General features: G+C 35.6%; 1 protein-coding gene across 3 annotated transcripts in view; it reads left to right on the top strand.

The window, feature by feature from the left end:
- Nucleotides 1–24432, top strand: part of Ica1l (islet cell autoantigen 1 like) — a 66944-nt gene that overhangs the window by 35468 nt on the left and 7044 nt on the right. For all 3 annotated transcript variants that reach the window (XM_040294728.2, XM_013364587.4, XM_021735693.3), the window contains 3 exons: nt 1725–1768; nt 20109–20369; nt 23641–23718. In XM_040294728.2, coding sequence (XP_040150662.1) covers nt 1725–1768; nt 20109–20369; nt 23641–23718 — 383 coding nt within the window. The remainder of the gene's footprint in view (nt 1–1724; nt 1769–20108; nt 20370–23640; nt 23719–24432) is intronic.

Genomic DNA, 24432 nt, shown 5'->3' with positions numbered 1-24432 from the left:
AGATTGAACCCAGGGGCTTGTGCACGAAAGGCAAGCACTCTACCAACTGAGATATATATCCCCAGCCCCCAAACCAAATTTTTAGCCAACTTGAATATATAAATGTTTTAGATCAATGTTTAGTAAATGTTTAGCTGTACATTAAACTTACCTTAATTACATATTGACATTTGAAATCATATGCTGCTAGGCGTGGTGGAGCACGCCTATGATTCCAGCAACTTAGGAGGCTGAGACAGGAGGATCACAAGTTCAAGGCTAGCCTCAGCAACTTAGTGAGACCCTGTCTCAAAATAAAATATAAAAAGGACTAGGGATGTAGCTTGGTGGTATGGCAACCTTGGGCTCAGTTTTTAAAAAAATAACAAAAATATCATATGCTAAATGAAATATATTAATCTAGTTTTTTATTCTCATATTTCATGCAAGTTTTATTCAGAAGCTTCTCATGCATCTTCAAGATGATGAGAACATCTTTTTGAGTTAACTAACAGATTCCTAAGCACTTTACCTTCTCTTCCATCTAAGTTGTTTAAGAAAAATACACACATAACTGTCATTGGAAATTTTGTTTCAAGTTAAATATCTTTCTGCTTTACAGGATTTCTTTTAGTATTTGCAAATAAATATTATATTGCTTTTTAAGTGTCTTTAAAAACTTATTAAAATACATCTAATATTAGCAATTATGAGATTATGCCCTAGGAATAATGGCTAAATCTGTGTTCAATTTCTTTGTCTCATTTTTTGATTATTACATGGATTCTATAAATCAACACATTAGATAGAAGCCCTAAACATCCAAAATTAATATTGACTGAGGATATTTTAGGTAAATGTCTCTTCTTTCACAAACATCACTTTATTCTTTAAAATAGAATTCCCCTACTTTTTTTCTGGAATATTCTTCATTCCCTTCATTTATTTCCTAAAAGTTTTTAAACAAAACCCTCCAAAACTTGAAAATAAAACTTCTTACAGTGTTCTCTAAAATGCTTACACCGAGGTGTTTCACATTTCATAACTTTTGGGATTTTGGAATATTTGCATATACATAATGAGATATCTTAGGATGGGACCTTAGGATGGGACCTAAGTCTAAACATGAATTCATATATGTTTCATACACATTACCTGAGGAAATTTATATTTTTAATAATTTTGGACATAGTGTCGAATTTTTCCTCTTGTAGTATCATGTTCTCAAAAATTTTAGATTTAAGAGCATTTGGATTTTTAATTAAGGATGCTCAACCTTGAATTTAGCACAGTGCCTGCAATGCTGATGTACAGATACTCAGTAAGTGATTACTGAAAGCATAGAGATCTTTAAAACAGAAAATACTCTCAGATTTAAATTTTGTGAGATCTACAGATAAGTGTTTTAAGTTTCCTGACTTTAAAAAAGTGTTTTTTTAAACCATGCCGGGTGCTGTGACACACGCCTGTAATCCCAACAGCTTGGGAGGCTGAGACAGGAGGATCAAGAGTTCAAAGCCAGCCTCAGTAACTGAGTGAGGTACTAAGCAACTAACTAAGCAACTGTCTCTAATAAATATTTAGAAATATAGGGCTGGGGATATGGTTAAGCATCCCTGTTTAAGCATCCCTGGGTTCAATCCCCGGTAACTCCCCTGAAAAAAGTTTTTTTAAACCATACTAAACTGGGGAATATGAATTCCAAATGTATTTTAACTAAAACCCATGTGTTTTCTTTACTTCAGGGTAGTTTTGTCAGAAGAGGAAGCAAGCTTTGGGAGTGAACCAGGTGAGATGGTAAATTCTTTACTTTGTAATGATCAAATTAGATGTCAAAAGTTTATCCCAATCTTTAATACAGAGATTGTGTTAATATCCATTCAATTTTTTAAATGCTAAGTTTCTGTTCTGTACACTTTCAAGTTATCTTTCAAAGAGTGCCTAATTAGAGGGCTAGTAGTCTTTTTTAGGTAGGTGCTTTTAAATGCAGAAATCTATTTTACAGGGCTGCATGATTAAGTTTCAAGTTTTCTTCACACTTAAATTTATGTTCTTATTTTTAAAATAAATATTATATATGTATATATACATATGTGTGTATATACATATATTTGATACATACACACACACACACACACACACACACACACACACACACACATATATTCAACATATTTGAATCACTATGGTAAAAAAAAAGAGTATAGACTTTGGAACCAGAAAAAGTGAATTTGAATCCTTTTTTTGGGTTCCGGGGATTGAATTCAGGGGCACTCAACCATTGAACCAAATCCCCAGCCCTTTTTGTATTTTATTTAGATACAGGGTCTCACTGAGTTGCTTAGCCCCTTGCAGTTGTTGAGACTGGCTTTGAACTCTTGATCCTCCTGCCTCAGCCTCCCAAGCTGCTGGGATTACAGGCGTGTGCCACTGTGCCTGGCTGAATCCTTAGTTGTTTTTTTTAAAAAAAAATATTTTATAGTTGTACATGGACACAATACCTTTATTTATCATTATGTGGTGCTGAGAATTGAACCTAGGGCCTCACATATGCTAGGCAAGCACTCTACAACTGAGCCACAACCCCAGCCCTAAATCCTTAGTTTTTGAAAACAAATCACTTATGCCTCTCTCAGTTGTATCATCTGAAATATGAGTAATTTGGGCCTACCTTAACAGGAACATTAAAGATAGAGATACTATTTAAAAACTACATAGCACATAGCAATAAAAATGAGAGGTATTTATGTATATTCAAATATGTACATAAATAGATTATATGGATAAAATATTTTAAGAAGCCATAATTATGAACTTATATATGTAACACAACTTCAAAATTTATGTTCAAAAGGTTAACTATGGTTTTGTTTATATCCTGTACCTAAAAAATAGAGAATATTCTTTAAAAGTCATAAAAAAATATACTGAACATATTGTAATTTCACTCTTCAGTCATAGTATTATCTTTAAAATCCTGCTGTGTGGGTAATTATATCCCCTTTTAAATTCCAGACATTTATTTGGTCTTTATTCCTTTTTTCTTGTTTAATCTTGTTATAGGTTTACTCATTTCATTATTTTTTAATAAACTAAAAAGCTTTGGTTAATCTTCTCTATTGAATTTTTGTTTTCTGTTTTATTAATTTTGGTTCTTTATCATTTTTACTTTTCATATATCACACAAGTTTTGGAAAAAGCACCTTTAATCTGAGTGTGGTAGTCCACGCTGATCTGATAGTCCCAGCTACTTGGAGAGACTGAGGTGGGAGAATCACTTTGAGCCTAGGAATGTGAGGTCAGTTTGGGTAACAAAGCAAGACCCTGTCCAAAAAAAAAAAAAGACCATTAGATGGGGTCAAGTTGTATTTAGTGATGAAGCTGCATGAGGCTCTAGGTCCTATCCTAGAACAAAAACAAAACAAAATGAAAAAACCCCACAAACAAAACAATTCCAAATAACACTTTGTGTAGGTATATTTTAAATACCATAAAACTCACTCATTCCAAGTATACAAGTAGTTTTTAGTTACTACTGAGAGGTGCAAACATTTCCATAAATCAGCTTTACAACATTTTCATCCCCTAAATAAGATCCCTTATGCCCATTTGCAATAATTCCTATTCCTATCCCCAGCCAGTCGTTGACCTACTTTTGTTTGTTTGCTTTTGTGACGGAGTGTTACTAAATGGCCTGGGCTGCACTGAACTCACAATCCTCCTGTTTCAGCCTCTCAAGTAGCTGAGATTATAGGTGTATGCCACCCTCCCAGTGGTTTCTCATTTATATTTGGACCTGTGCTTCTATTTTCTATTTGTTTTATCACTCACTCCCATGCTTTTATCTCTGGTATTGGCTTAATATTTGAAGTTCTTATTGTTTGTTTTAAAATTTTTCTTTGTTCTTTCTTTTTTCCATGAACTGATTTGAAAGTTATACATTTTATTTCCATCTTTTGTGGTCTAATTTTATCCTGCTTACCTAATAAAGTCCAAGGTTTATCAATATTTCAATTTCCCCAGAATATTCAAAAGACCTTAGAATACTAATCCCAATTATTGCCATACCAGCTCTTTAAGTATTAATATTTTATTTCTATCTTTTTCTAATTTTTCACAAATTAAAAAATTATTTTATGAATATTAGACTTACCAATATTTTCCTTTCTTATTATTTCTTCATATATTTCAAATCTTCATTGTGAGTTCATTCTTCTTATCTACCCTTTAGTTTAAAAGTTGTTAAGAAGATATATTGGTGGTAAACCTGGCTTATATATATATCTGGATATATTGTTATTTCTCACTTTTGAAAGAGTTTGCTCAACAACAATTTTAGGTTGGTTGGTATTTTCTTCCAGCACTTTGGTAATTTCAAAAATTACTGTTCCATCATTCCACTGGTTTTGTTGAGGAAAAGAAAAAATGTTAATCAGATTATTATTCCTGTATAGTGACTTTGACTTTTCTATTTGGCTACTTTTAGGATGTGTACTTTGTTTTGGGTGTTCTGCTCTTTTAGTACAATGTGCCAAGATATATAATTTTTGTTGTTGTTTTAATTTGTGATGGTATATAAATTGTATCCTTAAATCTGTCTTTTATCTCAACCATTCTTACTTTTTTAGTTTGGTAAAATATGCATGGCTTAAACATTATTTTTTAAAATATTGCTTCTTTTCTATTTTCCTTATTCTTTCCTTCCTCCACTCCAGTAAGCTTATGGTGGACCCTTTCGTTAATTCCTTATATCTTTTAACTTCTATTTCATATTTGCCATTCCCTTTTCACTCTACATAGCATTGTAGGTAAGTTATTCAGATCTGTTTTTCACTAATTTTCTCTTCTTGCTTCCAGTCTATTGTGTAATGTATACAGCAAGTTTCCCCCTATACATTTTATTTCTAAAAGTTCTATTTGGTTTTTCTATGAATTTCTGTAGTGGGTTTTTATAGTCCTTTGCTCTTTCTTGCTTTTTGACTCATATTTGTATTTAAAAATACAAATATTTGAAGTCCTCTAATTTTCTTGTGGTAGTTTGTTTAGTGATTTCTGATTATGAGCTAATTTTTATTTGCTCTCAATCTATGAGAATCCTGGAAGTGTAACAAGTATTTGCTTATATTGCTTGGTTTCAGAGTTGAGGAATATTCATAGCCTGGAGACCCCTTTAACCTCCTTTCAGAGCCTGTCAGCTCAGTGTTGGAATTCTGGGATCAGCTTGGTTTTCTTGTGTTGAAGGCTTTGTCTCCAGAGAACAGTGTCAACATGGAAAGGGGATCTGTGTTTCCTCTTTGCTTGCTGCTTATCTTTCCTAGATCTGGATTTAGTCTAGATATGCATTAAAAGTGTTTTTTATAATTTTAGTGAGAATTCTTTTTTTGGGTGGGGGGCAAGGGTCCTTCTGAGTGTCTTATCTTCTAAAATACCAGGTAGCATTTTTGCACAAGTAATAATAATAATAACATTTAAAAAATATTCAGCGTCCCTCGGACCCAAATAATACTAGCACTACTTATAAAAGTGAAAACTAGAGGGCTGTGGCTGTGGCTCAGTGGTAGAGTGCTCACCTAGAATGTATGAGGCACTGGGTTTGATTCTCAGCACCACATAAAAATAAACAAACAAAATAAAGGTATTGTATCCATCTACAGCTAAAAAATATATATTAAAAAAGTGGAAACTGGAAAAAATTTTCTTGAAAATGTAAACATTCCACACTTTGAGTAACTTTAGGCACTATGTTGAGGAACTTACTTGAAATCCTTCAAACATTTATGCTCTGAGATATCACTCAAGTGGTATTTCTTAGGTGGAATAAAGCTAGTCTTTTGAACTAGCCCTTCCTCATTCTTATACTTGTTTTTTTCTAGTATCATGTATCTAGGATGAAAATCAAATGAATCCAAATCCCACATTAATCACCAAACACACAGTGGAGTAAAGCAGACCATTACTGAAGATTTGGGGAAAGACAAGGAAGGAGGTTACCCTTATCGTAAACAGTATACTTCCTTGAGGATTCTTTAACAGATCTCTCAATTCCCCTGAATTATTTCTGTGGCTTATAAAATTTGCTGGTGTGATTCTGCCTTTCTCTTGTCATTCATTCCTGTTCCTCTCCCATCAACTCTGATGCTCCTTCTTACTTCCTTCTCTGGCTACTTCTAGAATCTCTTTCCCATTCCCAGATTTTCCTTCTCCTTTTCATATGTTCAACTAAAATCTTTGCTGATAAAGTCCTTTTTTTTTGCATTTTTCTGTACTTCTTCAACATCTTTATAATGTATTAGAACTTAAAAAACCTAACTTATCCTTTAGCTTCTTTATCATAAACCTAACATTAAATTCCTTAAACCTTCCTTTTGAATTGTTTCCCCTTCAATTATTTTGGTTATTCTAGTATTTTCTACTCTGCCTATATTCTTTTGTCATATCTTAAACTGTGTAATAGACACATTAGTCCCTGGCCTTAGATGCATATAATCCTCTAAGTTCTCCATACACAACACTCTCCACACTTGTATGGAGGAGAAATTTACATTTCATTTTTTAAAATGGCCTTGGTAATGGTTGAAGATATCAAAATCTTGTTTGTTTTTTTGTTTGTTTTTAAGGGTGTGGGTCTCTTATGTTTGTACTGGGTAGCAAATGAAGTAAGGAAAGATTATTCCAAAAACCGACTCAAGAACTGCCTCCCTATGAAGCAGTGGGGAATACTTGTATTTGTCTTAGTATAAGTTCAAAACAAGGGAAACATGTTCTTTTAGCAGTGATTTTGCCTATGGGTTTTTTTTTTTTTTTGTACTAGAAATTGAACCTGGGGGTGTTCAACCACTGAGCCACATAGCCAGTCCCCCCACTTCCTCTCCCCCACCCTGACCTTTTTGATACAGGTTCTTTTTATGTTGCTTAGGGCCTCACTTAGTTGTTGAACTTAGCCTTGAACTTGTGATCCTCCTGCCTCAGCTTCCCAAGCCACTGGGATTAGAGGCATGTGCCATCATGCCCAGCTTGTATGTTTGACTTTTTAAATGTCAAAAACATAAAAAGGAAAACACAAGAGAGGATACAGTCTTTAAAATATATATATATTAGCTGTTGATGGATCTTTATTTTATGTATTTATATGTAGTGCTGAGAATTGAACCCAGGATCTCACACATGCTAGGCAAGCACTCTTCCATTGAGCCAACAATCCCAGCCCAGAATTTAGTTTTTGATCATGAGAAAATATCCTGTCTTTAAGAGCTTGTATCTGAACTTTCCCTTCATGTGAGAACCATTGCTGTTCATGCCCCAGATTAGGTGAGAAATGTAGACATGCTGCTTATTGCTATACCCTGCAAGAATAAAGCAACCTTGGATTAAAAAGTTGACCAGCTAAGTGGCACACACCTGTAATTCCAGAGGCTTGGGAATCTGAGGCAGGAGGATCAAAAGTTCAAAGGCAGGCTCAGCAACTTGAGGAGGCCCTAAGCAACTTAGTGAAACCCTGTCTCAAAATAAAAAATAAAAGTATCTGTGGATGCGGCTCAGTGGTAAAGCACCATTGGGTTTAATTTCTGTTACCAAGAGAGAGAGAGAGAGAGAGAGAGAGAGAGAGAGAGAGAGATCGATCTATTGTGCAATATGGTGACTATAGCTAATAACAAGGTTCAAGGTTTTGTATTCTTGAATATTTCTGAATGAAGTTTTAGTGTTCTTATCACAAAAATTAAGTATGTAAAATAATGCCTATGTTAATTAATTCAATTTAGTCATTCCACAAATATACATATTTCAAAACAACATGTGGTACAGGATACATATGAATTTTCATTGAAAAATAATGAGAGTAAAAATATATACCATATCCATTAATTTAACATAAAATGAACACAATTGTATGTATCAGAGTGTCAGAGGTATGGAAGTCAGGCAGAGAATGTAGAATAAGAATAGGTCCTTTCTTGGAGAAGGAAAAAAGAAAAAAGAAAAAAAGCAGGTTTACCAGGAAAGGAATTGTCTTGGGAATGGGAAAGCTTTTAACTTCAAATTGTAATAGATAAAACGAAGGATCTGAACACCTGTAGTTATTACAATTTTACTTGTTTTATATGTATACACACACACAAATGTGATATATAATTATATATGTATATATATGAGTCCTTAAAATTTTTATCTCCCTTTTACATGAGTTATAATCTTATTTGAATGATTAAAAATGATATAATTAGGGCTGGGGCTGGGGCTTAGTGGTAGAGCACTTGCCTGGCATGCGTGAGGCACTGGGTTCGATCCTTAGCACCACATAAAATTAAAATAAAGCTATTTTAAAAATTATATAATACTTTTAAAAAAGAAATGATATAACTATTATAAAATATTACATTAAATAAGCTTGCTAAACTTTTTTAAAAGATAGTAGGGATTAAACACAGGAGGTGCTATATCATTGAGCTACATCCCTAGCCCTATTTAATTTTTGAGGTAGGGTCTTGCTAAGTTGCTGAGGCTGGCCTCAAGTTTGTGATCCTCCTGCCTCAGCCTATTAAATTTCTTCTTGATTAACTTATCATTTAACAATATTTTAAGTTGACATAATAAATGTAAATATTTATGGAGTAAAGTTATATTTCAATACATGTATACAATGTATAATGATCAAGTCAGGGTAACTCCTCAAACACTTTTCCTTTTTTTAGAGATGAGAACTTAAAAATGCTACTAGCTTTTTTTCAGTACTGGAGATTGCATATAGGGGGTGCTCTATCACTGAGCTACGTGCCCAGTTTTTTATTTTTTGAGACAAGGTCTCAATCCTCCTGCCTCAGCCTCCCAAATGTGTGCCACTTTGCCCAGCTTCTATTATTTTGAAAAACACAATTAGTTGATATAACCATAGTTATCCAACTGTGTTATAGAACATTAGAAGTTATTCTTCCATCTGATTACACTTCTATATCTGTAAAGCCTTCTCTCCCTCCCTTCTCCCCAACATTATTCCCAAACTCTGGTAACCACTATTTTATTTTCAAATGTGTTGTCTTTCTGTAACTGGCTTATTTCACTTAATGACCTACAGTTCCATTAGTGGTACTGCAAATGATAGAATTTCATTCCTCTTTACAGGTGAATAATACTCTATTATATACATATATTTACCACATTTTCCTTTTCCATTCATATGTTGATAGACACCTAGGTTGATTCCATACTTGGCTAATGTGACTAGTGCTGTAATAAACATGGAAGTGCAGATTGCTCTTTGACATACTGATCTTATTTCCTTTGGATATATACCCAGTAGTGGGATTGTACTGTTTTTAGTTTTTATTGAGACAGGGTATCACTAAGTTGCCTAGGGCCTCGTTAAGTTGTTGAGCCTGGCAGTGAACTTACAATCCTCCTGTTTCAGCCTCTCTAGCATCTGGGATTAGAAATGTGTGCCACCATGCTGGTTATACCTATGCTTTTGAAGGGTCAAATCCAAAAAAATATTTGCCCAGATCTTCATCCTGAAGCACCTCCCTTACATTTTCTTTTAGTAGTTCATAGTTTCATGCCTTACATTTAAGCCTTTGATCCATTTTGAATTGATTTTGTATACTGCGATAGGGATCTAGTTTCATTCTTCTGCATATGAATATCCCACTTTTTACACACCACTTATTAAAGAGACTGTGCTTTCTCCAATGTGTATTCTTGGTGCCTTTGTTGAACTTCACTTGGCTGAATACACATGAATTTATTTCTGGTTTCTCTATTCAATTCAATTCATTGATCTATCTCAGTTACTATGGCTTTAATAGTAAGTTTTTGAAGTCAGGGTTTGTGATGCCTCCTTATTTGTTCTTTTTGTCAAGACCGCTTTGGCTTTTGTGGTTGGTTCCATAAATATTTTTTCCTCCTATATGTGAAGAATATCATTGGTATTTAGGTAGAAATTGCATTAGCCAGGGATCTGCATTTAATCTCTAAACCACTCTGAGTAGTATGAACACTTAATTTGATTATTCTACTCTACGACCATGAGATGTCTTCTTTTGTGTGTGTGTTCTCTTCAATATTTTTTATCAGTGTTTAATAGTTTTCATTTTAGAGTTCTGGCACCTTGTTGGTTAGAATCATTTCTTGATATTTTATTTTTATGGTTATTGTAAATGAGATTGCTTTCTTGATTTCTTTTTCAGCTAATCTATTATTGGTATACAGAGACACTAGAGGTTTTTGTATGTTGGTCTTGTATCCTGTATTTCCTGAATTTGTTCATCAGTTCTAACAATATTTTGGTAGCCTTCATGTTTTTCTAAATATAATTCACTGTCTGCCAACAAGGATAGTTTGACTTCCTCCTTCTCAATTTGGATGCCCTTTACTTCTTTCTCTGGCCTACTTGCTCTGGCTACAACTTCCAGTACCATTTTGAATAAAAGTGGTGAAAGTAGATAGGTTTTGTTCCATATTTTAGAGAAAATCCTTTCACTGTTTCCCCATTTAGTATGATATTAGTGGTGGGATTGTCATATAACCTTAACTGAGTTGAGGTATGCTCTTTCTATAGCTAATTTGTTGAGAGTTTTTTATCATGAAGGAATATTAAATTTTATAAAATGCTTTTCTGCGACTATTAAGATGATAATATTGTTTTTATCCTTTGTTCTATTGATGTAATGTATTATACTTAATTGATTTGCCTATATAGTACCATCCTTGCCTTCCTGGGATAAATCTCACTTGATCATGGTATATAATCTTATCAATGTGCTGTTGGATTTGGTTTGCTAGTATTTTATTGAGGATTATTGTACCTGTGTTCATCAGGGATACAGCTCTGTAATTTTTTTAACTAAACCAAATTTTAGTTTGGTTTTGGTATTAGGGTAATACTTGATCAACTTACTTTGTCTATACTTTTATTTTGGGAACTGAAGATTACAAGGAAAATACTAATGTTATAATTTTGCCACATATGAATACTCTATTACTTAAAATTCTTCAATTTTTATTTAGCATTTATTTCCTTAATATTAGAAATTTCATACATAAGAATGCAATCATGTATGTCTACTTTATAACACAATGGAAATTAAATGTATTTGCATAACTGTGAAGACAGCTAGGACTATGTTTATTTTACTGTCTTGTGTATCTACCTTTCAGCAGTATAGGCATTCAGTAAATATTTGTTGAATAAGTGAATATAATTTGTCTATTCAATGTCATGCAATACTAACACAATATTCCTGTGTATGATGTTAGTGATGGATTAAATATTCCTCTTTAAAAATGGTTATTTTTTACATAATTTTTTAAAACTACCATCTTTGTCTTTGCAATTTGAGATAATATTATATGCTAAATTTGTACTTCAATGCATTTCTGGACTTTATTTTTCATTGGCATGTGAATGTACCAGATTTTAATTATAGAAAAATTCTTATATGTTTTAATATCTGGTAAGGGTAGTATACCTTCTTTTTATTTGCTTAGATAGTCTTGCATGTTTATTTTGCAGTACGCATATCATGTTAGATAGCTTCATGAAAATGCTTATTGATGATTTTATTGTGATCACATTAAATGTTAAGACAAAGTGGATGGTGTTGAGACATTTTAAACTTAAAGACATCTTTATATTTATTAAAGATTACCTATATAACTTTCAGATATTGCTTATAATTATTTGGTTTTTGTCCTTCTGTAGATGTGTTGTGTCGTGTTTGCTGATTTGCACATATTGAACTATTTTTGCATCCCTGGGATCTCATTTGATCCTGGTGAAAAATCTTCTTCATATGCTACTGGATACAGTTTGATGTAATATTGGATACAGTTTGCTAGTATTCTGTTGAAGATTTTTCATTTGTAGTCATCAAGGATATTGGCCTGTAGCTTGTTTGTCGTTTGTCTGTCTGTCCTTGTACAGTTTTGGTTTCTAGGTAGTGCTGGCCTTATAACATGAGATTGGAAGAGTTCCCTCCTCTTCAATATTTTGGAATAATTTAAGAAAAACTGGTATCAGTCCGTCTTTTTTTTTTTTTTTTGGAATAATTTAAGAAAAACTGGTATCAGTCGGTCTTTTTTTTTTTTTTTTTTTTTTTGCTTTCTTTCTTTTTTTTTTTTTTGGTACCAGGGATTGAACCTGAACTCAGGGGTACTTTTTTTTTTTTTTAAATTTAATTTAGAGACAGGATCTCATTAAGTTGCTTAGGGTCTAGCTAAATTGCTGAGGCCAGCTTTGAACTTGTGATCATCCTGCCTCAGCCTCCTTAGCTGCTGGGATTACAGGCATGTGCCACTGTGCCCAGCTGACCTTCTTTCAATAATCAGTAAAATTCAGTAGTGAAGCCATCTCATCCTAGGCTTTTCTTTGATGGGAGACTTTTTATTACTGATTCAATCTCATTACTCATTATTGGTCTGTTTGGGCTATTTCTTTGTTTCAATTTTGGTAAGGTGTATGTGTCTAGGAATTTATCCATTTCTTCCAGGTTATAAAATTTATTGCATATATATTTGTTCATAATAATCTCTGATGATCCTTTATATTTCTTTGGTGTCAGTTGTATATACATATAGAAAATAGACATCAATATATAGAAAAATATTTCTGCTCTGATATTATTATTTCTTTCCTTCTACTAATTTTGGGTTTAGTTTGTTTTTAGTTCCTTAGAATGCAGCAATAGATTGAGATATTGGTCAAGGGGCTGAGGATTGAGACTATTCCATTGAGCCACTGAAGTATACCCCAACTCTATGTTTTTTTAATGTAGACACTGATTACTCTAAAATTCCCTTTTAGTGCTGCTTTTGCTATAGTCCATAGGTTTTGATATGTGGTGTTTCTATTATTATATTTTAAAAATTTTATTTCCTTCTTTTCCCCTTGATCTATTAGTTGTTTAGAAATAAGTTGTTTAATTTCCATGTGTTTGCCCAATTTCCAAATTTTTTCTTGTTATTCTTGTTTCATTGCATTTTAGTCAGAAAATATACTCAATATTTTTTTCAGTTTTCAAAACTGAGACTTACCATATGATCTATTCTGGCGAATACTATTCTGGTGAATATTTCATGTACGTTTGAGAAGATGTGTACTCTGTCACTGTTGAATGGAATGTTTTGTAGATGTCTGTTACATTCACTGGTCTAAGGTTCAGTTCACCTCTGCTGTTTGTTGATTTTCTGTTTAAATGATACATTCATTGAAGAATGTGAGATGTAAAAATTCTCTTTTGTTATTTTATTGAAGTTTATTTTGCCCTTTATGTCTATTAATATTTATTTTACATATCTTGGTGCTCCAATATTTAGTGCATATATATTTACCATTTATTCTTGAATTGATCTCCTTATCATAATATAATGACCTTACTTATCTCCTTTTTTCTGTTTCTTAAAGCCTAATTTAGCTAAATATGGCAATACCTGCTTTCTTTTGGATTACATTTGCATGAAATATTTTTTCCATCCTTTCATTTTCAGTCTATGTGTATTCTCAGAGGTGAAATGAGTTTCTCGTAAGCAGCATATAGTTGAGTCATTTTAAAAATAAAATCCATTCAGTTACTCTGTAACTTTTAATTGGGAAATTTAATCCACTTATATTTAAAGTAATTTTGGATAATTAAGGTCTTTTAATTGGGAAATTTAATCCACTAATATTTAAAGTAATTTTGGATAATTAAGGTCTTACTACTATCATTTTGATACTTGTTTACTAGTTGCATTATAGTCCTTCTCCCTCCTTTTCATCTTCTCTTGTGGTTATTTTCTTCAGTAAAATGTTTTGATCCCTTATTCTTTTTCATGTGTCACTTATAGACTATAGCTTTGTGGTTACCATGAAGTTTAGAAAAATATTTTGTTTATAACAAACCATTTTGAAATGATGGCAATTTAACATTGAACACATGGATATGAAAACAAAAAATATTTTAAAAACTGATAAAATCTACACTTACACTCCATGCCTTTTCACATTTTGAATTTTTTAAGAATTTTTTTTAGTTGTTGACAGACCTTTAGTTTTTCATTTATATGTGGTGCTGAGAATAGAACCCAGTGCCTCACACATGCTAGGCTAGTGCTCTACCACTGAGCCCACATTTTGAATTTCTGATGTTCCATTTTATATCTTTCTATATCACCTTTTGCCTAAAATATTAATGTACTTAACAGTATTTTAATTACTCTTTAGTCTTCATACTAAAGATATGAAGAGTTTTATACATCATGTTTACATTAGAACATTCTGAGTTTATCTATATAGTTACTCATACCAATTAATTTTATATGGTATGATATTTTCTTTTTATTCACTAACATCTCTTTCTTTCAGTTTGAAGAGTTCCCTCTAGCATTTCTTATAGGACAGGTATAGTGATAATAAATTCTCTCTGCTTTTGTTTGGGTATATCTTTATATCTCCTTCATATATAAAGGATAGCTTTTGGGGGGTACAGTATTATTGATTACCAGTTTTTTCCATTCACTCCTCTGAGAAATATGCAATCAAGCACATTGCGACATCCTTATTTTCTCTTGCTGCCCTGAAAAATCTTTTCTATCTTCAACCTTGAATAACTTGATTATTCTGTATTCTTTGGTTCTTTGTTGAATTGAATCTTTGTTGACCTTTGACATTCCTATATTTGTCTAGTTGTATCTTTCTCTATGTTTGGGAAGTTCTCAGTTGTTATCTCTTTGAATAAACTTTCGATTCCTTTGGCATTCTCAAGTTCCTTCTGACCCCCACAACTCAAAACTATTTGCTGTATTAATGCTATCCCAAAGTTTTCATAACTTTTTTCTTTCCCTTCATTCTTTATCCTCCCACTGTGTTTCTCCAAATAGTCTATCTTTAAGATCACTAATTCTTTCTTGTGGTTGATTTATTCCACTATCATACCATGCAAGATATGTTAAAATGTGTTTAGTGTTCTTTTTAGCTCAAGGATTTGATTTTTAAAAAATTACTTCAATCTGGCCAAGTGTGGTGGTGCACACCTGTAACCCCAGTGGCCCAGGCAGCTGAAGCCAGAGGATCATGAGTTCAAAGCTAGCCTCAGCAACTGCAAGGTGCTAAGCAACTCGTGAGACCCTGTCTCTAAACAAAATACAAAATAGGGCTGGGGATGTGGCTCAGTGGTTGAGTGTCCCCGAGTTCAATCCTTGGTACCCCCCACAAAAATTTACATTAATCTGTTAAATTTCTTTAACACTATTGAATCATGCCAGGCACCTTGGCGCATAGGAGGATCACGAGTTCAAAGTCAGCCTCAGCAATTTAGTAAGGCTCTAAGCAACTCAGTGAGACCCCTACTCTAAATAAAATATAAAAAGGGCCAGGATGTGATTCAGTAGTTAAGCATCCCTGGATTCAATCCTTGGTATATATAAAAAAAAGTATTGAATCATTTCTGTGTTTTCTTGAAGCTCTTTTTGTGATGCTGGGGGTTGAATGAACCCAGGGCCTTGTGCATGTGAGGCAAACAGTCTACCAACTGAGCTATATCCCCTGCCTGTTGTCGATTCTTTTTTTTTTTTTTTAATTTTTACTTGTAGATGTATATAATACCTTTATTTATTTATTTTTATGTGGTGCTAAAGATCAAACCCAGTGCCTCACATGTCATGCATGAGGCAAGCACTCCACACTTGAGCTACAACTCTAGCCCCTTGTTGAAATTCTTTAAAAGTTATTTTTAATTCTCTGTCCAAGAGTTTGCAAATATCAATTGCTGTAATCCCTTCCTGGTGCCTTATTTTGTTCATCAGGTGCAGTCAGTGTTCTTGAAGTCTGAAGTTCTTGATGATTGTTGACATACAACATTTGGCGCACATTGCCTTGGATATTCCAGTCTTCATAATCTAGCTTTGAGTCTGTCCCTCCAGAATTTCTAAGCATTGTAGTAATCTTTGAACCTGTGGACATTTCCACTACTTCAGCTCTAGATGGTGCCCAGTATCTTAAGTCTGTTGCAAGTCTCTTATTGGTGTTTTTCTATTGTAGCACTGATGGTTGCCCCAAACCCAGTTTGTCCCAAGTCCGTGGTTGGGGAGTATCTATAAAGTGTTCTTTTCCCACAAGCCTCTGCCTGGGCCTGGGATAGGCCCAGACACTTCAATCATATTCACTGGTCTGTTGGAAGACACCACAGGATTCTGTCTGGCTCTGCACCTCACTGAGCAAGTCCCAGGCTTTTAGGGAGTGACTTGGTGCTTTCCTCCTTTTTCTTGTCCCAAACAATTATTCTGTGCATGTGGTCACCAATGCTGCAATGCTAGATCATATTTGGAGCCCATTATCTACTGAAACCAGCACAGTAAGATGTAGGCTGCTATGGGCTTCCTGCTATAGTGAACTTACAGCCCAAGACTGCTGCAGCTAGCCCCAGGTTGATTCTGGATGGTATATAAATCTGATCATCAGTGGCCAAGTGTCTTTATTTGGCAATAGGTCAGGTCCACAGGCTTCATCCACAGGCACTGGCTTGAAGACAGAGACCATTAGGATCTTCCCCAATGTTGGGTTTTACTAGCTCAGCAACTGAGTTCCAAAATACAAAAGTTCTGTGTCATTTTGCTGATCTACTCCGTAGTGGCTGGCCTCTTGTTCCTTGCTGTGTGCCCAAAGTTGGGAGGGGTGGCAGAGGCAGCCCTATGGCCATCTGAATGACACTAAGCCACATAAGACCCAAGTTGCACAGCCACAGGGATTTACACAGGCTTAAGTTTGGGTGCCAGTCCCATGTGTGATTGCCAGTGACGTGGGGTAAAAGATAAATATGTCTGTCCTACCAGAGTCAGGTCTCTGCCTGATGCAGGTGTAGGACTAGAGACTCGTCTGTGAGCATTAGCCTAAAGACGAGCCTCACATTGAGGCAAAGTCCTATGCTCACTTTCCTGCCCTGTGCCCTAGTAGCTGGAGCTTTGCTTCTTGCTCTTATGTCTGAGGGTGGCAAAGAGTTGACGGAGGCAGTCCTTTTGGACATCTGACTAAGGAGGATCCAAAGGATAGTCTGCAGATACTGGTCTTAGGGCAGGAACTCTGGGATCCTGTCTGGTACAGCAGACCTGGTAATCAGAGGCCTGCACTTAAATTTTCTCTTTCTCTCCCAAGCTGGGGGCATCTCCCCTGTGTGTGCTTACTAGAGTTGGGACAGGGATGACATCAGAAACTCTTTCCTGCCCTTTTCTTATTGTCATAATACAACCAGGCATTGTAGTTTCCCATCTGGCTCTTTCTTAGCTCTTGTGACGGTGATTATTCATAAACAGTCATTCAAGTTGAGCAGACAGCCACCATCTTGTTCCCAATCCATTTCCTTTATTTCTTTAATCATGGATTCCTTTATTTCTCTGCATATAAGTGTGACTCTGAAGTCTTTGTCTTTAAATCTAACACCTAGTCAGTCTCACCTGCAGCTTCTGTGGCCTGCCTTCTTGCTGATTTAGGCATCATACTTTCCAATTTCTGTACATGACTCACATCTTTTTGTTGGAAAACAGACATTTTAAATAATACATTTAAGTAACTTTGGGTATTGGTACTCCCCCTCTGAAACCTATTTGCTTGTTCATTTGCCAAGAGGTTGAATTCTTTTATTGGAATCTATTCTTCATCTTCCTCCTTCCCCACTCCCAGTAGTGGGACACATTATAAGGTTTAGGTTGGGCCCTGTGATGACAGTTTCAGTAGAGTTCTCTGACAGTCTCTCTCCGACTATACCCAGCTGTCATTTACAGCTGATTGCTCTATTAATTTAAAAAATACCCTTGAGCATAAATTGTTCCACAGATTAAAACAATCAAATATGGACTTGTTCTCAAGGTCAATGTTTGAAATTTGTTCTAATGTTAGCTGGCTTTTTCAGGCAAACTAATTGGCCTACAGTTTAGCCTGAATGTCCAATGCAACCACCAGTCTTTTAGTTGCTTTTCACAGCCTTCATTATCTAGAGCATTCTTTGGCTTGAACATTTCCATACTTTGTTGAGAATAAAGTTAGTTCTTTTGTGAAGAGGTTAGGAGCTGTCTTTTTTGTGGTCTGCTTCTCTCTCCTAAAGAAAATCTCTGAGTGAGGGACTGAGCTAGGAGTGGGGACAATGGCATGCTTCTCTGTGATAAACCTGCTGTACAAGTTGAATGCTAGATGAAGAGAGATGACAGGAGTCTGAGGTCTTTTTGGCTTCATGAAACTACAACTTTATACACAGGACCAAGTGCTCAGGGCCCTAGCATCCTTAGCTTGCCATGCCTAACTCCAGAGTCTCCATCTGACATGTGGGTCTGGGTGGGAGATGGGAGTCTCCACTCTTGACTACAGTCATGGGATAGGTTTCACAACAGGCAACTGGGAACAACCTGTGAAAAGGGGCATCTTACCCCTCCTGGAAGGTATCCTTTAACTGAGCACTGAGGGAGAGGGAACCCTGTGTTTTGGGCTATACCAAACTGGAGTGGAATTTCCATCTGGCCAAGTTGGGAGGGATAGGAAGGGAATGGTTCTCAGTTCAAACACCAGAGTCTCCCTGTTCCTCTTGAATTCTAGTACACTAGAACATTGACTAAAACATTGAGTCAAATGTTTTCATATTTTTTATGTCCTTGGAACAATTTCCAGAGACTTTAAATGCTTAAAAAACAAACAATCAGGGCTGGGGATGTGGCTCAAGTGGTAGCGCACTTGCCTGGCATGCGTGTGGCCCGGGTTCGATCCTTAGCACCACATACAAAACAAAGATGTTGTGTCTGCCGAAAACTAAAAAATAAATATTAAAAAAAATTCTCTCTCACTCTCTCTTTAAAACAAACAAACAAACAAACAAACAAACACCCCGTAAGCTGGACATGGTGATGCATGCCTGTAAACTTAGTAACTTAGGAGGCTGAGGTGGGAGGATCATGAGTTTGAGGTCAGCCTCAGCAATTTAGCAAGGCACTAAGCAACTTAGTGAGACACTGTCTCAAAAGATTAGAGAATTAAATTAAAAAAAACAAACAAACAACTTTCACCAGTTACACTGAGGTGTGTGTAGGCTGGTTGAGCTTCTTATTCTGTCATGATGGAAACCCCTTTGCTTTCATTTTTATTGGTAAGCATTTAAGGGCTACTTTTCCTCTGTTCATTGCTCTTTATGTGTCTCATGGATTATGATAGGAAATACTTTTTCATTGTATTTCAGAAAGTCTGTTCCCCTTTCAACCAAGAGTGTTTCATAGATTTTTAGTTTTATAGCCCTTTTTTAGTTTCATTTTTAAAATTATTTCATTTTATTACACTATAATCAAAGCCTGTTTATAATATCTCTACTTTAAGAACTGATTTTTAAGTTGATCATTTTTTGTGATTTTTTTTTTGGGGGGGGTACTGGGAATTGAACCCAGGGGCCATATCCCTAGCCCTTTTTTGTATTTTATTTAGAGACAGGGTCTTTCCAGGTTGCTTAGGGTCCCTGCAAAGTAGGGCTAGCTTTGAACTCTTTTTTTTTTAAGTTGTAGATGGACAGCATGCCTTTATTTTGTTTATTTTTATGTGTTGCTGAGGATTGAACCCAGAGTCTCACAAGTGCAAGGCAAGCGCTCTACCACTGAGCTACAACCCCATCCCCTGGCTTTGAACTCTTGATCTTCCTGCCCCAGCCTCCTGAGCCACTGGAATTACAGGCATGGGGCACCATACCTAGCTTTGTGCATTTTCAATGTGTGCTTGAGAAGGTTTGTTTCTAGTCTCAGGGTTTGTGTACATCCAAAATAACCCCCTTATTGATTATGCTGTCTGGGTCTTCTATATCTTTACTCATCTTTTGTCCTCTTAGCTGTGTTTTACTGAGTGTGGCATATTAAAATCTCCTATTGATTTGTTACTATCTCCTTGTATCTCTTCTCATTATTTTTGTCTATCATTAGGTGATAGCTTATTTTATATGTAGATATTTGTGTTATATCTTCACTGTAAAAATGTAACCTTTTTGATCTAAATCCCACCCCCTAACCGTCCCATAAACTAATGATGAAATTCATTACAAAATTGTTAATAAATTAGGATAAACTTGTTTCATTGTTCTTGTATGTCCTACTGTCATTTCTTTAAACTGGAAAAAAAAAGGCTTTCTGTTTCTATTTTCAACCAGTGGTTGTGAAAGATTTACCTGTTGATTCATTGGAAGGAGAAGATTTTGAGAAGGAATTCTCATTTCTGAACAATCTCCTAAGTCCTGGTTCTTCAAGTACTAGTGAATCCACCCAAGAATGCCAGACTTCCTATGGGAGCCCCAGTGCCGGTCTCATGTCCCAGGAGCCTTCTGTGGGGTCTGAGCCTCTCGCTCATTCCTCTCGATTCCTTCCTTCACAGCTCTTTGATCTTGGCTTTCATGCTGCTGGAGCTTTCAACAGTGAGTATCTATGAAACATTTTGATACATGTGCCTTATTTTATCTTTGTGAAGCAAAATTATGTACTTGATGCTAGAATGAACAAGGAGATGGATTTTAACTTCAGTGCTACTAGATAAAATCTGCAGTCACTCTGGTCAAATGGAAATATGTCAAATAGAGTCACCACTGGAATCCGTCAATAAGACTGAAAAGAAAAGCTGTTTTTTTTTTTTTTTTTTTTGCCACCTCCACCAAACCCACATGTCTTCATCAACTTTCCCAGGTATCTGATTTATAATATTTGGCCTGCTAAATTACCCCGGGACTTTTTTTCATCAAGTAAGATTTGGTATGTTTTCTTCCTGTGGGTTCAAAGTTGGCAAGAAATTTTTAAAAAGCTCTGGTGGCTGACTGCAGGGCATCCTTCTGGGCAAGGCAGCAGGGGTGGAGGATGCTGCAGCAGGCTGAGGGTACAGATCTACCTGAAGAAAGGATCATCTGCTTTGTCACAAGGGCTCCTGCTGCTCACCTGTAGCACCACTGTCTGGTGTCCATCTCTGCACCTTGGGAGTCATTTTGCTCCCACATCCTTACTGATTACCAGGTCCTACTCATTTTGTTCTGAAACATTTTTCAAATTTTCCACGCTTCCTCTCTACTCCATGACCAGAGCTATTTAGAGACTCATTTGGTTTCCCAGCTTGCTTCAAGAGAGCCCCTAATAGATCTTCCAGTTCCACTAGTTATTTCCCAAGAAGCAAATTCCAATGTCAGTAGCCTGCTTTAGATTTTCTAAAAATGAAGCACCATTGGCTTGAGGATAAAACCTTTCTGTAATGCATATTCACTTTTTTTTTTTTTGGTACCGAGGATTAACTCAGGCCACATAACCACTGAACCACATCCCTAGCCCTATTTATTTATTTATTTATAGATAGGGTCTTGCTTAATTGATGAGGTTGGCTTTGAACTCGCAATCCTCAGCCTCAGCCTCCCGAACTGCAGGGATTACAGGAGTGAGTCACTGCGTCCGTCTGGCCTAGTTTTTATTTTTGACACAGGGTCTTGCTAAGTTGCTTAGGCTGGCAAAAGCCAGTGTCAGTATCTGGCACATCAGGCCATGGCAGAAGGTGGCATGGTAAGAAGCACTCAAGGCAAAGGGAAGGTGGGGGCCAAACTTACCTGTTTTGTCAGGAGCTTACTCCTGTGACAATTAACCCACTCCCACCATAAGAGCAGAGCCTTGGGATTGGGGTTGTGGCTCAATGATAAAGAGCTTGCCTAGCATGTGCGAGGCACTGGTTCGATCCTCAGCACCACATATAAACAAACAAACAAATAAATAAAATAAAGGTATTGTTTCCTATAGCATAAGAATTAAAATCAAGAATTAATAAATGGGATGAATTCAAACTAAAATGCTTCTCAGCAAAAGAAACCATCAATGAGGTGAATAGAGAGCCTACAGCTTGGGAGCAAATTTTTACCGCTTGCATATCAGATAGAGCACTAGTCTCTAAGGTATATAAAAAACTCAAAAGAGCTAAACACCAAACAACAACAACAACAAAAAAAACAAATAACCCAATCAATAAATGGGCCAAGGAACTGAAAAGACATTTCTCAGAAGGTGATATACAATCAATCAACAAATACATGAAAAAATGTTCAACATCTCTAGCTATTAGAGAAATGCAAATCAAAACTACTCTAAGATTTCATCTTAACTCCAGTCAGAATGGCAGCTATTAAGAATACAAACAACAATAAGTGTTGGTGAGGATGTGGGGAAAAGGTACACTCATACATTGCTAGTGGGATGCAAAATGGTGCAGCCACTATGGAAAGCAGTATGGAGATTCCTTGGAAAACTGGGAATGGAACCACCTTTTGACCCAACTATTCCTCTCCTCAGTCTATACCCAAAGGACTTAAAAACAGCATACTACAGGGACACAGCCACATCAATGTTTATTGTAGCACCATTCACAATAGTTAAACTATGGAACCAACCTTCAGTAGATGAATGGATAAAGAAAAGGTGGTATATATACACAATGGAATATTACTCAGCAATAACAGAATAAAATCATGGCATTTGCAGGTAAATGGATGGAGTTGGAGAAGATAATGCTAAGTGAAGTTAGCCAATCCCAAAAACTAAATGATGAAATGTTTTCTCTGATATAAGGAGGCTGATTCATAGTGGGGTTGGGAGGGAGAACATGGAAAGATTAGATGAACTCTAGATAGGGTAAAGGGGTGGGAGGGGAAGGGAAGGGACATGGGGGTAGAAATTATGGTGGAATGAGATGGACATCATTACCCTAAGTACATGTATGATGATATGAATGGTGTGAATATACTTTGTATACAACCAGAAATATGAAAAATTGTGCTTTATATGTGTAATATGAATTGTAATGCATTCTGTCATATATGACAAATTAGAATTTTAAAAAAAGGGCAGAGTCTTTTCAACCTAGCCATCTTTTAAAGGTCCCACATCCTAATACTATCACCATAGCAATTACATTTCAACATGAGTTTTGGAGGGGACATTCAAATCAAAACATCTTACTCGAGCCTCAGATGATCTCTTTTACACAAGGAAGGACTAGGAAGGATAATCAAAATTCTTTCTAGTGCTGAGTTTCAATTAAAGCATAAATATTTTTCCATGTTGTAGCAAACATTTCCCTGTGCTCTATGGAGTTTCCATAATGATACTTTTAAATTACATAGTGCTTTGTTACTTTATGTACCATAATCTGGATGAATTTTTTCCTTATTGTTTCTATTTGTTCACTATTACAGATAATGCTGTAATAAACATATCCATGCATGCACTTTTCCCCTAGTTTAAAAGGGAAAATTTATCTTATTTCCTTAAGATAAATTTCTAGGAATGGAATTAGTAAATCCAAGGGCATAACTATATTATAGGTTTCAACATTCTAATTCTCAGGCCCTCTCTTCCCAATTGCTTTGAACATCTTTCTGTACCTTCTTCATTTTCATTCCTCCACCCCAAAACCTACATATTTATTTCAAACCACTTTGAAAATATAAGGATGTCTAACATAATTCTCTCTGGGACTAAAGTTGAATGATTGAATAAAATATACAATTGTAGATAAATTTTTAGTTTTTTTTTTAAACTCTTAGACTACAGAATCTTATTCTGGTACAAAGACTGGAAGATTTTTTTTTTTTTACCTTTTCTTGTTTTTCTGATATTACTTCCTACTTGGTTAGCAGTGGATAATTCTTACTTCCCTCCCCCTAGGCTGGGTCTCCCAAGAGGGATCAGAACATACTGATAACCTGCCAGTGCCTTCACAGAGTCCAAAGAAATTAATGAGATGTAAGTTCTTTATTTTTCCCCACTGCATTACAGTTGAATTTGGATAAACTTAGAAAGGGTTACTTTTATAGTCTTTGCCTCACATTGTTCAGAAAAATATTTTGTCAATAATGAGTTAATATTAAAATGAAAGCTATCCTTTACATTGAAAGCACAGACTAGAAATTGTGAACTTGTCATAGTATACTAACTTTTGAACTGTAATCTGTTATATTTTGTTTTCAGGTTCCTTGGCAGTTGATATACCATTAGGAATAAAAGATGTGTTTTGTTTTGTGTGTATGGTGCTAGGGACTGAATCCATGGCCTTGTGCATGTGAGGCAAGCACTCTACAAACTGAGCTATATCTCCAGCCCAAAAGATGTATTTTCTGTTTTTGTTTTTGGCTGTGCTGGGTCCTCACACAACTAGAGGAGCACTTGGCTGTGCACTACACCCCCAGCCCAGAAGATACTTTTTGATTATAGGATGCCTACTGACAAAGAATGTATTCAAGCACTTAAGATGACTACCATCTTAATTAGGGGTGTTTGTATTGCCGGGGACTGAACCTAGGGCCTCAGTCATCCAAAGCATGGGTTCTACCATTGTGCTGTACCCATCCCCAACCATTTTTTAAAAATATATGTGTTTTGGGGGGCTTGGGTTGTGGCTCAGCGGTAGAGCACTTGTCTTGGATGCGCGGGACCCTAGGTTCGATCCTCAGCACCACG

This window comes from Ictidomys tridecemlineatus, chromosome 7 (genome assembly GCF_052094955.1).
Source record: "Ictidomys tridecemlineatus isolate mIctTri1 chromosome 7, mIctTri1.hap1, whole genome shotgun sequence".
NCBI classification, from domain to species: domain Eukaryota; kingdom Metazoa; phylum Chordata; class Mammalia; order Rodentia; family Sciuridae; genus Ictidomys; species Ictidomys tridecemlineatus.
The sequence above is the reverse complement of the archived record's forward strand: the minus strand, read 5'-3'. Positions and strand labels throughout refer to the sequence as shown.